We start from the raw sequence: 13,307 nt of genomic DNA, 5'->3' as shown, positions 1-13,307 counted from the left end.
TTCTTTTATGTGTTTTATTTTCAAATATGTAGATATGCTTGAAAACATAGTTAGGAAAATCTTAGGATATGTCGTAAGAATATCCATAAGCACTGTCAATCAAAATAAAAACAACTTTATAGGGGTCTAAATCTGCAGTCGCAATTCATTTTAATTGCGGATTTTTCAATTCTCAGTACAAAATTATTCTGTGAAAATTGCTTCTCAGCTGATACGTGTGAGTGTCTCATCTTTGAAATTATCATTTAACCCCTCTGTGGTTCATACGAAAACTGGGGCCAATGACCACTAGGCCCGTGAATCCGTGCGAAATTGGCAGACTCATGAAAAAAATAAAGAAAAAATTGATATATTTTGGACCTTGAGACGAATTTGTGAGGCTATTCTACGCATCTGGGAAAAGAGTTTTCAAGTTTGCGCGCCGTGAACACAGCTGGGGGAGTTTGCAAAAGTGGTTTGCAATGATCTTTGGGGGAATTGGGAACTCGCGCTGTGCTAGGAGCGCTCGCTCACCCACCTTGTCCCACGGCAGCCCCAGTGTGTGCGCGAAAGAGGCCCCCCGAGTGTGTGAGAGAGACACAATAAAAATATATATATAATTTTATTTTTCTTTTCAGCCAAATCTGTGTAACCTGACGCAATCGGAATTGATAATTTGATTCGTGGATGGAAAATTAATTCGGCGTGGAATTAAATAACAATAGGCAAAGAAGAGTGACGTGCACACACCACTCTGTTCTCTCCCCCCGGACACTTTCGCGCGAGTTGCCTTGAGGATTTTTTGGGTTGTCTGTGAGGTGCTGTGGGTACGTTTCAACAGGCGCTAAGCTAGTATTGTAGGAATCAGAGCACAGTGAGAATGCGAAGCGTACGGAGCAGCCTCAATTTGGGGCGGATTGCTGTCAATAGTCAGAACATCAAGGGGAGAACAAGTGAGTAAAAAAAGGGATTTTTCTGTTGATCTGTGAGGAAAGTTTATCTGATTGTTTGTTTCTTGATTAGGTTTACTGTGCTTGGCAGCAGCTGTAAATACCAATAGTCACCTTTTGGTAGAACAAAACAGAAAATTTCACCTGTGTGCCCCCACATGTAAGTCCGCAAAAGACGGTGGCAGCGGTCCAACGCCACCAACTGGCAATGGTGGTAGTAGTGCTGCAGGAAGTGGTGGTGGCAAGGAGCCTCCGTCGAAGAAGAATGTGCTCTCATGCCCAAAGTGTGGAGATCCCTGTTCCCACGTTGAGACATTTGTCACATCCACGCGATTTGTTAAGTGCGAAAAGTGCCACCATTTCTTTGTGGTCCTCAGTGAGGTGGATTCCAAGAAGACGGTGAAGGAGGAGGTAAAGAATCATCGTCGGCCACCGCCACCCCCTAAGAAGATCATGGAGTACCTCGATCGTCATGTTGTTGGGCAGGATTTAGCAAAGAAGGTTCTCTCTGTGGCTGTGTACAATCACTACAAGCGCATCTACCACAATATCCCAGCTTCAGTGTCCAACAGCAATACAACGTCTCAGAATGAGAATTTGGCACGCAATGACCTTTTGCACATCTCTGGCATTGGACACACCATGATGAGTAGTTCACCGTCGGAAATGCCACGCTCTCCGCCAACACAGCAGAGTCCAATGGGGGCAAATACAACAGGATCCGTACTGCTGGATAAGCAAACGTACGAACTGAAGCTGGAGAAGAGCAATATCCTCATGCTGGGACCCACGGGCTCGGGGAAGACGCTACTCGCGCAGACTATTGCAAAATGCCTCGATGTTCCCTTTGCCATCTGCGATTGCACCACACTAACACAGGCTGGCTATGTGGGCGAGGACATTGAGAGTGTCATTGCAAAATTGCTCCAGGATGCCAATTATAGCGTTGAACGTGCCCAAACGGGAATTGTCTTCCTCGATGAGGTGGACAAAATCGGTGCTGTGCCGGGAATTCATCAGCTTCGCGATGTGGGTGGCGAAGGTGTACAACAGGGTATGCTGAAGATGCTCGAGGGGACCATTGTGAATGTCCCTGAAAGGAATTCACCGCGAAAACTTCGTGGGGAAACAGTACAGGTGGATACAACGAATATCCTTTTTGTGGCTTCTGGTGCCTATACGGGACTCGATCGTCTCATCGCACGGCGCCTCAATGAAAAATATCTGGGCTTTGGGATGCCAGCTGCGTCATCGGAGGGACGTCGAGCGGCACAAGCTGTGGCATCACCTATGGACAATGATCAAGCAGAACGTGATGCATGCTTAAGGAAGGTCCAGGCAAAGGATTTAGTGGAATTCGGGATGATTCCTGTAAGTAATTGACACGCCCATTTTTTTTATTCTTTTCCCTTGTTTTTGCAATAATTTGCTGACTCGTCTTACACGTCATTTCCGTTCCATTAACCCTCAAGTGTGGTACGATGAGAACAAAAACAATGTACGTCAAATTTGCCTTTTGGGTAAAAATAAATGTCTTTTTCTTAATGACCTGTCCACACCGGAGAGAAAAATCATAAGTCAGTTGAACATGACTAAAAATTGCCACCAAAATGAAGATTAAAATTGTTAAAAATGCTCACAAATTACTCATCATTCGCTCCTTTTGTGTAAGTTTAGTTTATCATTGATCTCTCTTTATTGAGTCTTGAATATTCTAAGAAAGCTTTTAGGAAGCACAAAAGCAGAGCTATGAATGCAAATTAAAAAAAAATATCACTGAATATTTTATAATAGGAAATATTATAAAAGTTTATTTCTTTCCATATAAAGTTTTTTTCTCAGTGTGAAACATTAAAAATTTATGTAGTTTTTAATGCTTTTTTTTAGTTGACCTTTAGCCTAATATTTTCGTTAATTATTCGTTAATAAATGATTTGAAAACTCACCTCTCCATGGCCATAAAATTCTTTGATATTTTTAAAATTACTTTTATTTCATTAATCGAATTTTTTAACTGTCTTTGCCATCGAAAATCCATAAATCTGTGATTTTCATGGGAAATTGAATCTATGTCAGGCCTCTGGGAAAAAAAACTATTTTTCTTTGACGAAATAAGTTTTGTATTTCCTCATTCTAATTTTATGTATCTAATATTGAATTCAAAGATTTTATTTAATCAAAAAAAAAAACCTTGCTTTGAAGCTCTAATAGGTGGAAGAAAATTAACCAATTCTTCTTTTTATTTATTGAACCTCCAATAAATTATTTAATCATTTTTAACTATTCGCATTTGCTAAAAAAAAAAGAAATCTATCAAAATTTCTAGTAATTATCAATTCAAGGGTAATTCTTTTGATTTTAGCAGTACCTAAATATAAATTAATTTAAAGACATGAAATGAGGGTCAATTCCATAAGAAAAAAAAGGTCATTCAAAAAGCAATTTTTTCGCGGACACTTGAGGGTTAATTATTTCTTTTTTTAATGTCTTCATTATTCGAGTACTGCATAAACCATGACTTGGATTAATTTGTTTTTTTTTTTAAACTGGTATTGTCTACCATACTCTTGCACGCCTGAAGGAATTTGTCGGACGCTTCCCAGTGCTGGTCCCATTCCACAGTCTCGATGTGAATATGTTGGTGAGAATACTGACGGAGCCCCGCAATGCCCTTGTGCCGCAGTACAGAGCACTTTTGGGAATGGATCAGGTGGAATTGTCCTTCACCAATGACGCCCTCCAGGCCATTGCACAGCAAGCGATGGAGCGACAAACGGGGGCACGCGGACTGCGGGCAATAATGGTGATATTGCATCACTTTTCTTTTTTTTTTTTCAATTACTCTGGTCGAGTGACAAGGCCTTATCTCACGGTGATTTTTGTATGTGTGTTTTGCTTTCTTTCTTCCCGCGTTGCTGCTATACAGGAGAATCTGCTGCTTGACCCGATGTTTGAGGTGCCTGCATCAGATGTCAAGGAAGTCCTAATTGATGAGAATTGCGTGAGGGAACAGACGACGCCACACTACATCCGCAATAAGGATCCAGTGCGTACGAATGCATCAAAGGATACATCCCTGAGCCCAACGACAAACCCAGAAGAGGAGGAGAGTACAAAGGTGCGTGTCCAGCAATAGCAAACAGCCACAGAGCGCTCAACATGAGAGGCCATAAAGAGATGTAAGAGAATTATTAATAATATTGAGAGAATTACCTACCATATTATACATAATATCCACACAAAACCCTTTGGCGCCGTGAATGAACTATATACTATATTATTTCCTTCTCCTCCAATTTCTCAAGCATAAAACAAAAACATTTAGGGGTGTCTATGAAAGCATAAAAAATGATGAAAAAAAACTGTAAAATGGCAAAAAAATATGTAGATAAAATGGGATGAGAATTGAGAATATTTAAAATGATGATGAAAAATAATTTTATTATAAAGATCGTACCACGAGTTAATTCAAAACAATTAATATCGCTTCCGGTGCGATTTAGGACAAAAAGAAAACAAATAAAATGTGTTGATTTTCACAGGATTTATTTTTATTAAATTTCAAATGAAAAAAAATAGAAGAAAAATGAATACAAAAGCGTTTTAATTAATCGTTCTTCATATACCTTTCTTCTTTTCTGCTCTATCATCAAAACAATTTTGTTGTTCTTCACGCTCTGCTGTCTTTTTTCCTAAGTTTATTGAGAATTTTTTTTTGGGAGATTTCTGTGTGATAAAAATATCTTTGTCTCACACTTCCTCGCCCAGAATACGTACGTACACCTTTGCCTTATCTTTCATGTTGTTGATAATAAAAAAAAATATAGATTCGTATACAAAACAAGAAATATATTCAACAAAAAAAAGGAAAAATTTACATTGGAAGAATTTATTACCTTACGTCTATATAAGTTGAGGTTTTCAAGTGCGAAATGTTCGATTGCTAAAACAATCTTTCGCTTTAATTTTGAGTTTTAAATTTAGCAGAAAATAAGGCAAAATGCTTTGCCTAATTTTTTTTTTACAACAAAAGATCATTCTTTTTAAAAAGTTTTTATTTTAGAGAAAAATAAAAAATCGAATATTCTTCTGCACTAAAAGTAATTTATAAAAAAAAATAATTCGTGCAATTCATTCTCCAAAAACTTTTAACTTTTACTCAATCTCCATAACATATTTAAATTCTTTTTGCATCTAATTCAACATTGAATTTCCTAAATATTCTGCATTATCAGAAAATAAAATAGTACAAATTAAGAACTTTCAACCATATGGAAGGAAAAGTAAATTCAATTTAATTACAAAATTAACTCAAAATAAAAAAAAAGAAGTCTTTATTCAAAGAAAGTATTAAATCTTATTGCAAAATCGTACATTTCTCACGTGAAAACCAATATTTTATTGACTTTTTCTTTTCTACTTAGTAGGGAATGAAAAATTTTACAAAGCTAATAAATTCAATCTAAAAAAAAAACAGAAGGAAGAGTTAGATTTTCCAATATTGAAGGACAATTAGAGAAATCTTCTTTCTAGAGGTCTAAAAAAAAGTACATACATCGTCGTGTCTGACAAGAAAGAGAGTTAGAAGAGAATTTTCTTTTTTTCTGTTCTTTTTGTGTGTTAATGTCTACATTGAGGTCGGTGACCAAAAATTCATTTCACGCAATTCAGATGGTTTTGCCTTCAATACTGTCGGTGGCTCTGTGTTCTTGCCCTGATTATTTCCATCTAGTCTATCTTGATCCAGATTTGTGAATTTACTGTCCATCTCCAATGCTTCCTCAGCATTCTCATCAATTTGTGACACCACTGATTGCGTTGAGAGCGCCGTCTTCCGCTGCAAACCCAGGAAATCTGACAAATTCCACTTCCTGCGAAAGAAAAGAAACAATAAAAAATGTAGTTTAAAATTAAAGAACGAAGGAAAGGCATTTTGTAACGTACTTTTGATCTCCAATCATGAGTGTTGTTTGATTTGTCGTAAAGTAGGGATTCTGATTCATTTTCCGTGCTGTCTTGGGTGATCCCATTGGTGAGGCGGGAAGTGACTTTGAGCCACGTCTCATTTTATTTTGTATGGAATTGGCAATTGCAAAATCCTCTTCGGGATTAATCGCGGGAAAATCTGCGTCTGGAGATGCTTCTTCGAAACTACACGAGAAAGTATTAAAAAAAAAGAATATTTTTTTCTCAACTTCCATTTCTCTCTCCGCAACCCCCCGTGCCTATACGAGAAATGATCACATGTTTATTTATCAACAAGAGACACTGATAACAGAGATTGCGGATAACAACAAGAGACAAATTGCACATAACAACATGCACTTTGTAGAAGAAAATATTTCTCTTGTGATTTTTCTTTTTTTTTTTTTAGATTTTTAAAAGATTAATTTGAACAAATTTTAGCTAAAAAATTAATAAATTCTTTTTTTTTTTCATTAATAAATAACACGAGGGGATTTGGTTGGTAAAGGGAGACAGAAAGACAAACAAACAGCAAAGGGTTTGTGCAGGAGAATTTTTTTTTAAATTTACTTTGCAACGGTGAATCCACGTGTGAATGGTCTTGTTTTAACCATTGTCTGGGCCATACGGACAATGGAGCTTCCACATGCCGCCCCGGCACCCTTGAAACCATCATCAGTACCATGTGGTCTCAGCTGTGTCCCCATGGACTTGGCACTCTCTGTGTGTTGGATAACAACACAAATGGTGAGTGAGAAAGAAATAATGAAGAAGCTCTCCACACAGGAGCTTCAACCAAATACTCAAGAACAAAAATAGTTACGATTAGCCCCATCGAGGAACATCTTGCACTGATCTGTATGCTTGGAAAAATCCTGTGTACGCGTCACACTACTCATTCCACCGGCATCCTCAAGGGCTGTCTTCAATTGCTGACTCAATTCCCCTTGACGCTTCTTCTCTGCTGCCGGATAGCGAACGTAGAAGAATGATTCATCGTGAGTTGGTGGTGAGAATGGAATATCCGTTGCGTCAATTCTACAAAAAAAAGCAACAAAAAATAATATTTTTTTCCCTTTCTGTGTACCACGCGCCACCTTATCAAACTGATATAGCAAATGAACTCTCAATTTCTCACCTATTATCCATTCTTGTACGCATCCACTGGGGTAGACTACGTGCTGATGAAATACTCTCTTGATTGTCCATTTGTGTCTTTTGGTGTTCAATTTATTTTACCAAAAAATTTTTTTTTATTTTAGCTGTTTTGTGATGGTCTATCGGTGTGAAAATCTACAAAAAAAAACAGTCTTGTTAGCACATTATAAAGCAAGTTATTTGAGAGTCGTCGTCGTCGTATTGCACCTTCCTCATATACATTTTAATTGTTTACCTTTTACATTTGCAAAACAGCTCAATTTCAAATTAAAAATTCAGCGACAACTTGCAAAATATTTTTAATGTTCTTGAGCTAAATATTATAAATTTATTTCAATTGCATACAAAGTAATTTGAAAACTAGCTGCTTTAATGTTTCAACTGAAGCTTATATTGCAGCAAGAGATTGTTGATTTATTTTAAAATCTAAATATTGCAATAAACTCATAAAATAATTTAAAAGAATATTGTAATCAATGGATAACAACAAAGGCATATTTACGAGAATTTTCCACGAAAATGTATTAGTCTACCCCAGACTAGATAAATTGATCACATGAGAAAATCATCTTATTTTCCAACTTCAATAACAACTAAATTTTTTTTTCATTAGCAAATATAAATTTTTAATCTCCCCAGCGTTCTTAATTAGGTTAATTAAACTCCTTTACGACATACGTAAGTAACTGGTTAAATTCTTAGCAATAAACATAAAAGAACAAGAAGTTTTAAAGATCTTTTTTAATTATTTAAGTAATTTATAATGTTTAAAAAAATCTTAATGTCTTTCTGTAAACTTTTTATTGCTTTTTATTATTTACGTCAAAGAAGTTATTTGAAAAATAAATAAGATTTTAAATAAATAAATTAGAATATCCAAAAGATCATGATATATCGAATAAATTAATAAGTAATAAAAAAAATTTCAAAACCAAGAAGCTTAAGGAATTTCATTAAATATTTTCAATTTAATCTGTTTAGGTAAATTCATATAAATTTTGTGTTGAAACTAATTAGCTTTAAATGACTGTTTGATAGGAATTTTATAAAAAGGTGTGAAGTAGGCGTTAAAACAAAAGATATGCAAATTGTTTGAGAGATAAACAGTGACGTGGGTTAAATTTAGAAAAAAAATAAATAAAAAAGAGAGATAGATGATTGGAGTAGATGAAGGAAGAAAAATTCCTCCAATTTGTGAAGGTAAGAAATGCTAACATAAGAAAACAACGTGAAAGATTTCAATATAGTTGAAATAGTTCAATATAGTTCAATAATTCAGTTTCAATATAGTTGTTTAGGTATCAATATCTACATAAAAATTGTCTTAAATTCAAAGAAATGTTGGGAATTTTTAGATTTTTGTATCACCAGACTAAAAGAAAACATTATAGGTTGTAGCTTCTATTTTCTGTTTACTGTAGGTATAATAGTCATTATGACAAAGAGCCATAAAGATAAAAACAACCAAAAAACTTCTTGTCTTAATGTAAATACCTATTTTTTTTAATTTCTAGATAAAATAATCTTTTTTCTCTTTGAATTTAAAGCGTTTTACAGGCAATAAAATGTCTTAATGAACCTCTTGAATTTAGGAAAAACGAGATGTAGGTATTCTTTGCAAAATTAAAATGCAAAAGAATCAACTAAAAATCAGTCTTATAAAAAAATATTGTTGATCATTACCTGGTTTATTATTTTATGTGCTTCAACTGGAATCTCTAGCTGTAGCCAAAGATGATACGAAATAGAAAATTGTGTGCAGCAAGCCCCATGTTAATTCATCTCCTGATGATGCGAAAATATCTGGAGAGAACAAGAGCAGAGTGAGATATGGAAGAGGCATCGCTCATTAAGCCAGTGTTTTCTTCAAATAATGACAATCACAAGCCGAGTCGCCACACTTCCTTCTCTGTAAAAATGCGCTGTGTGAGAGCAAAATCTTGTGACCTTTTGCTGATTTCGAGGTCATCACGGCGATGACATTGATTTTTTTCCCCTTTTGAAGAGATAGGAAATTTTTCGCGGGGGGTCAAATAGCTCCACCACCATCAAGGGGGATAAATTAATTGGTCCGCGGGCTGTGAGATTGTTGTATATTATGTCGCGGGTAGTGGGATGTTGTCACCCAAGGTCAACCTCCCACCAGCAGAGCTTTTTAGAGTTCCCGGAATGTTTATGTGCAAGAAAAGTATAATGTGTACTGCAAAAATAAACCCCTGATGCGATCAGCTGACTTGTGACGTTGATGCCATTTAATTTTTTTTGTGTAAGTGATCGTGAGAGATTCCCTCCGATAATCTCTTTCTAATCACACACATTTTTATCTCAATTTGCGCTTCAAATTAAATCTTTTCACTTTCCCATCATTTTTTTTTTTGCTTTTGCGCCGTCTGCAATTTAGCGAATAATTTTTGCGGCGGCGGTGACGATTAAAAAATAAAATTCCCCACATGAATTCGCTTTTTGGAGGCACGACAATCATGCCCACGAGGCAAACCACGGTGTGTGGTTCGTGTGCAGCTGGAGACAGGCACAAATTCCACGTAATTGGCGTTCATCGAGGAAATTCGCTTTCAGCGCACCATCTGATTTCCCTTGCCCGTCGCACAGCGCAAGAAGGAAAAGTTGCGACATCGCTTGATTTTGCCCCACATCACAATTACACGCAATTAAGACGTAGACAGACATTCTTTACCTCACTAAAAACACTTATTGGGACACAATTAAATGTGGAAATGAGCATTTTTTGCAAATTCTTCTCCAGAAAACTCACACAAAACTGCCAAAAAATTAGGAGGAGAAAAAAACCAAACACAAAATAACTTACTTTACCCCATAAAAACTTTGTCTTGTTATTTTGTAATATTGGTGGTGGATTGTCGTAAGACGTGTCTGGTGGAAATTTTTGGCGGCTTTTTTGATTTTCCTCCTTTTCATGGAATTTTCTAATCGCATTTTCCAATTTCTCCATCATCTCAAAATTGTTCCCGTAGCTTTTCAAAAAGGAAAATATAGATTTTTTTTGCAATTTTGTTCTACTTTCCACGCGAAAGAAAAAATCATTTTTTTTCTGACGAACACGGACAGCCTTGAAAAACGGAAAAATCAAAGAATGAAAAAAAAAGAAAAACTTCGGAATTGAACGCTATTATTCCTTCTTGATCACTTTAAGTTCCTTTGAATGCTCTCTCCTCCCACAACATTTTACTTTTAGTATTGCTCTGCCATGATGAGAACGGTGAGAGCAGTCCATCCGGTGAAAGGATAACATCCGGATCCTTCGCCCGTTTTATCATTGTACTGCTCCCAGAGATACCCAGATCGTTGGTACTGCCGAATGACATTACTAACAACATTGTGCCTCAACTCCAAGTAGATACTCCGTGCTAGCTCACTGTATGCACCTGGTTGACTTCCGTAGTGATGCAGTGCCTTCAGGGCTAGGTAATTGATATTAATCCAAATCTGTCCACGCCAATAGGGTGGATCATGCTCGGTGTTTCTCTTCATGTACAACGGGGATGTCTTTGAGAGACTCCTCAAGCCGTAGTCTGTCCAAATTCCATTTGGATCTCGTATATCACGTAGCATCTTTCCCAAATAGGGTGAGTCAGCTGTGAGAATTTCCAGAAGAAGCGGGAAGAGACTCACATAGCCGAATGTTGAGTCAATGTACCGAAGTTCCGGAGGTTTTAGTGTCACTCTCACCATCTCTTGTGTCTGTGGGGGATGCTGGGGTTTTACTTGGGCGCCAGGTGGCTTCAGTTGAGGCCTCTTGAGTACCACAGAGTCCGTATGCAATCCCCAGTCGGAGTATGTTTCCGTATAGGGAGAGAGATGATATTCATTCAGGAGGGAATTGTCAGAGAGATAGTAGTACGTCTCGAGATACTTTGAATCATCCCTGCCCAGCAATCTGGCCAAATCACCGAGAACTTTGGCAGCAAATGCAATCCAGCACCGTAGATCCACGTGACGCTCCTTATCATTGGGATGTGATGCCCGTGGGTAGTCATCAAGTCCACTTGTGAGGGTTTTTGGATTGAGTTCTCTTACGGAATTCTCTGCTCTTCCGCGCCATCGGTATGTCCCTGGGGAATCTCCACGCTGTGTTGTGTTGAACCACGTGAACCATGCCTGAAGACGTGGGAAGAGACGATCAAGAGTGGCCAGCCTACCCTTTGCTTTAAGTACATCTCCGTATCGTGTGAGAATCCGATTTAGGACAATGAGAATTGTCGGTGGATTAGCATCGGTATTCCGTTGTGTAACAAACTCCTCGGGCACCTTGGCGAGAGCTTCAACACCCAAAATTTGTTCCCGTGGAATCCATCCTTCGACATTCATGAGGGCAAACCAGTGTGCTACAATATCGATGGAAATATCAACGTCCCACGTTGAGATGAGTAACCCGTGGAAGCCCTCATCCCAGAGAAAGCCACGTGGGAAGAAGGATCGCGACGGAACAGCCGTGTAGAGAGGAGCTTTCCAGTAGGGAACGGGTTCTTTCGTATGGACACTCTGTACACGTGAAGCTCCGTAGAAGTAACCAATTCCTCCCAGCATATTACTCAGGGCAGCCTCAGCAAAGTGAATCTCCTTCATGGAATACCCTTTTTCCTTGAGATGGAATGTACTCTCGAATCTCTCACTGAATTCCCGTCGTTTTGCATTGAGACTCCCCAGGTATGCTTCCCCAATGGGAGGACCACCTTCTGAGGAGACATTAGGCCCGGGAGATCCTTCCGAATGGTACGCAATGTCAAGCGTAAAGGGAAGTTTCACAGTGAGCTGATGAGCAATAAAATTCGGTTCAACCACTGATCCTGTATTTGTCCGGAGCATTTCTCCAGCAAGACTGATGAACTTCCTCTTGAGATGTGTATTCTGGGATATTCGCAAGTTGGATGTTATTGTTTCACGGAGATACTGAAGGCTCGTAGCAACGGTGCTTACGTATGATTCATCAAGAACAGTTCCTGGAGAGGATTTCAATTTTAGTTAGAATCCTAAAGATTGAGAGGAAAAGAAAGGGAGAGCATTTATCTTACCATTCATACTGTAGAGAGAGAGTGAGAAATCCCCAAGTCCGGGAGTTTCACCGCGAATTCCCGACACCATGTCCGAAAAGGTGGGACTAATCCACCCTCCAGTCTTCTCATCGAGCGCCGTATACCAAATAATTGACATTTCTTCCTCACTGTGGGCCATTTCACTGCTCACCGTGACACGAGCCGTCCAATCGCCCCCAAATTGCCCACCGGGGAACTTAACAAAGGACGTCTCCAGCTTCAGTGGACCATCATGTATTTCCTGCACACCAAACGTACGGCCATCGTGCTGAATCCACCCATATTTGTCCATACGATCATTGAGCTCACACCAGTGCCGAATACCATCACCTCCGGGGCCCAATCTTGCGGGGGAGTACCACATTAGACCCATTACGAGCGAATGGGGATCACGCGTCTTCATGCCAAAGTACGTGCCTGGACGGTATGAACCCCAATAGCGTTCAGGGTCATTCAGTCCAGATCTCTGAACAATCTTGTGGTCATCGAAGGGTGTATTCACCCGAGTCTAAAAAACAAAGATTAATGAAGAAAAAAGAGATAAAAAATGAAACAGAACAAAGGGAATTTACGAAAATAAGGAGTAATGTTACCTCCAGGTAGCCTAAGTAGCCAAAGTAGCACGCAATTCCCAAGCAGCAGCATCCAAAGATTATCCTCCAGCGCGACAGGAGGACACGCTTTTTCGCTTGATTGGGCTTTGGAATTTGAGCAGCACTCGCTCCGCTGCTGCTGCTATTCCCATTCCTCACATTCGACGAGTCTCCTCCAGTCTTGTTTGGATGTGACTGACTCGATGCCTTTCGCTGCCGAGCCTACAAGGAATTTTAGAGCATCTATAACACTCTGTGGAACAATTTACCTGGGAAAAGGAAGTTTTTCTTACCATGCAAATGCGGGAAATTCGGGTTGTTTATTTTTTTTTTGTTCTTCCCTAATTTTCTGGACACGTAATTTTTTCCGGCAACTTCATTAGGGTGCCTCACAAAAGAATTGTTTGCAAATTTTCTCCCTAGATCGTGCAGCTCTATGTGGGGCACCCTACCAAAGTGCACCTGTGTAAATATTCAAATTTAACGGTTTTTATCACATTGAATTATTGTAAAGAATAAATTAAAGAGAATATTTATCAGCCCAACTGATCTCTTCGATCTCTCTCAATTGAGCTGCAGTTCTCAGTGTC

At 38.5% G+C, this 13,307-nt stretch overlaps 3 protein-coding genes across 6 annotated transcripts; 1 reads left to right on the top strand and 2 right to left on the bottom strand.

Moving 5' to 3' along the window:
• Positions 1-91: 91 nt before the first annotated feature.
• LOC129797055 (ATP-dependent Clp protease ATP-binding subunit clpX-like, mitochondrial) lies at positions 92-4,527 on the top strand. 3 transcript variants are annotated; one of them, XM_055839324.1, is made up of 5 exons: positions 92-217; positions 618-932; positions 1,003-2,300; positions 3,511-3,732; positions 3,856-4,527. In XM_055839324.1, the coding sequence occupies exons 2-5, from the start codon at positions 860-862 to the stop codon at positions 4,063-4,065; spliced, it is 1,803 nt and encodes a 600-aa protein (XP_055695299.1). In that variant the 5' UTR covers positions 92-217; positions 618-859; the 3' UTR covers positions 4,066-4,527. The 3 variants fall into 3 exon arrangements, with proteins under 3 accessions (XP_055695299.1, XP_055695283.1, XP_055695293.1); XM_055839318.1 differs by having other exon boundaries at positions 118-563; XM_055839308.1 differs by having other exon boundaries at positions 116-217; positions 3,511-4,468.
• On the bottom strand, positions 4,455-9,917 carry LOC129797102 (uncharacterized). 2 transcript variants are annotated; one of them, XM_055839420.1, is made up of 7 exons: positions 9,748-9,917; positions 8,736-8,855; positions 7,033-7,187; positions 6,718-6,932; positions 6,465-6,615; positions 5,874-6,080; positions 4,455-5,800 (listed from the first exon to the last, which is right to left on the bottom strand). In XM_055839420.1, exons 3-7 carry the CDS (start codon positions 7,101-7,103, stop codon positions 5,557-5,559), a joined length of 888 nt encoding a protein of 295 aa, XP_055695395.1. In that variant the 5' UTR covers positions 7,104-7,187; positions 8,736-8,855; positions 9,748-9,917; the 3' UTR covers positions 4,455-5,556. The 2 variants fall into 2 exon arrangements, with proteins under 2 accessions (XP_055695395.1, XP_055695403.1); XM_055839428.1 differs by having other exon boundaries at positions 9,826-9,884.
• Positions 9,918-10,183: 266 nt separating this feature from the next.
• On the bottom strand, positions 10,184-13,121 carry LOC129796997 (mannosyl-oligosaccharide glucosidase). Its single transcript, XM_055839218.1, has 4 exons — positions 13,011-13,121; positions 12,718-12,939; positions 12,104-12,632; positions 10,184-12,031 (listed from the first exon to the last, which is right to left on the bottom strand). The coding sequence occupies exons 1-4, from the start codon at positions 13,011-13,013 to the stop codon at positions 10,263-10,265; spliced, it is 2,523 nt and encodes an 840-aa protein (XP_055695193.1). The 5' UTR covers positions 13,014-13,121; the 3' UTR covers positions 10,184-10,262.
• Positions 13,122-13,307: the final 186 nt, after the last annotated feature.

The sequence above is a fragment of the Lutzomyia longipalpis genome, chromosome 1, assembly GCF_024334085.1.
Source record: "Lutzomyia longipalpis isolate SR_M1_2022 chromosome 1, ASM2433408v1".
Taxonomy (NCBI): Eukaryota; Metazoa; Arthropoda; class Insecta; order Diptera; family Psychodidae; genus Lutzomyia; species Lutzomyia longipalpis.
This window is presented reverse-complemented; position numbering and strand designations above follow the sequence as displayed.

Excerpts from the sequence above, each read along its gene's own strand:
- LOC129796997 (XM_055839218.1), bottom strand. Across the intron at positions 12,633-12,717 it reads GCTACTTAGGCTACCTGGAG|ACTCGGGTGAATACACCCTT; the intron begins GTAACATTACTC and ends TTTGTTTTTTAG. Across the intron at positions 12,032-12,103 it reads CTCTCTCTACAGTATGAATG|GAACTGTTCTTGATGAATCA; the intron begins GTAAGATAAATG and ends AATCCTCTCCAG.
- LOC129797102 (XM_055839420.1), bottom strand. The coding sequence starts at position 7,103 with ATGGACAATCAAGAGAGTATTTCATCAGCACGTAGTCTACCCCAGTGG. Across the intron at positions 6,616-6,717 it reads GTTCCTCGATGGGGCTAATC|AGAGTGCCAAGTCCATGGGG; the intron begins GTAACTATTTTT and ends TCCAACACACAG. Across the intron at positions 6,081-6,464 it reads CGTGGATTCACCGTTGCAAA|TTTCGAAGAAGCATCTCCAG; the intron begins GTAAATTTAAAA and ends TTTCTCGTGTAG.
- LOC129797055 (XM_055839308.1), top strand. The coding sequence starts at position 860 with ATGCGAAGCGTACGGAGCAGCCTCAATTTGGGGCGGATTGCTGTCAAT. Across the intron at positions 933-1,002 it reads GAACATCAAGGGGAGAACAA|GTTTACTGTGCTTGGCAGCA; the intron begins GTGAGTAAAAAA and ends TTTCTTGATTAG. Across the intron at positions 2,301-3,510 it reads TGGAATTCGGGATGATTCCT|GAATTTGTCGGACGCTTCCC; the intron begins GTAAGTAATTGA and ends GCACGCCTGAAG.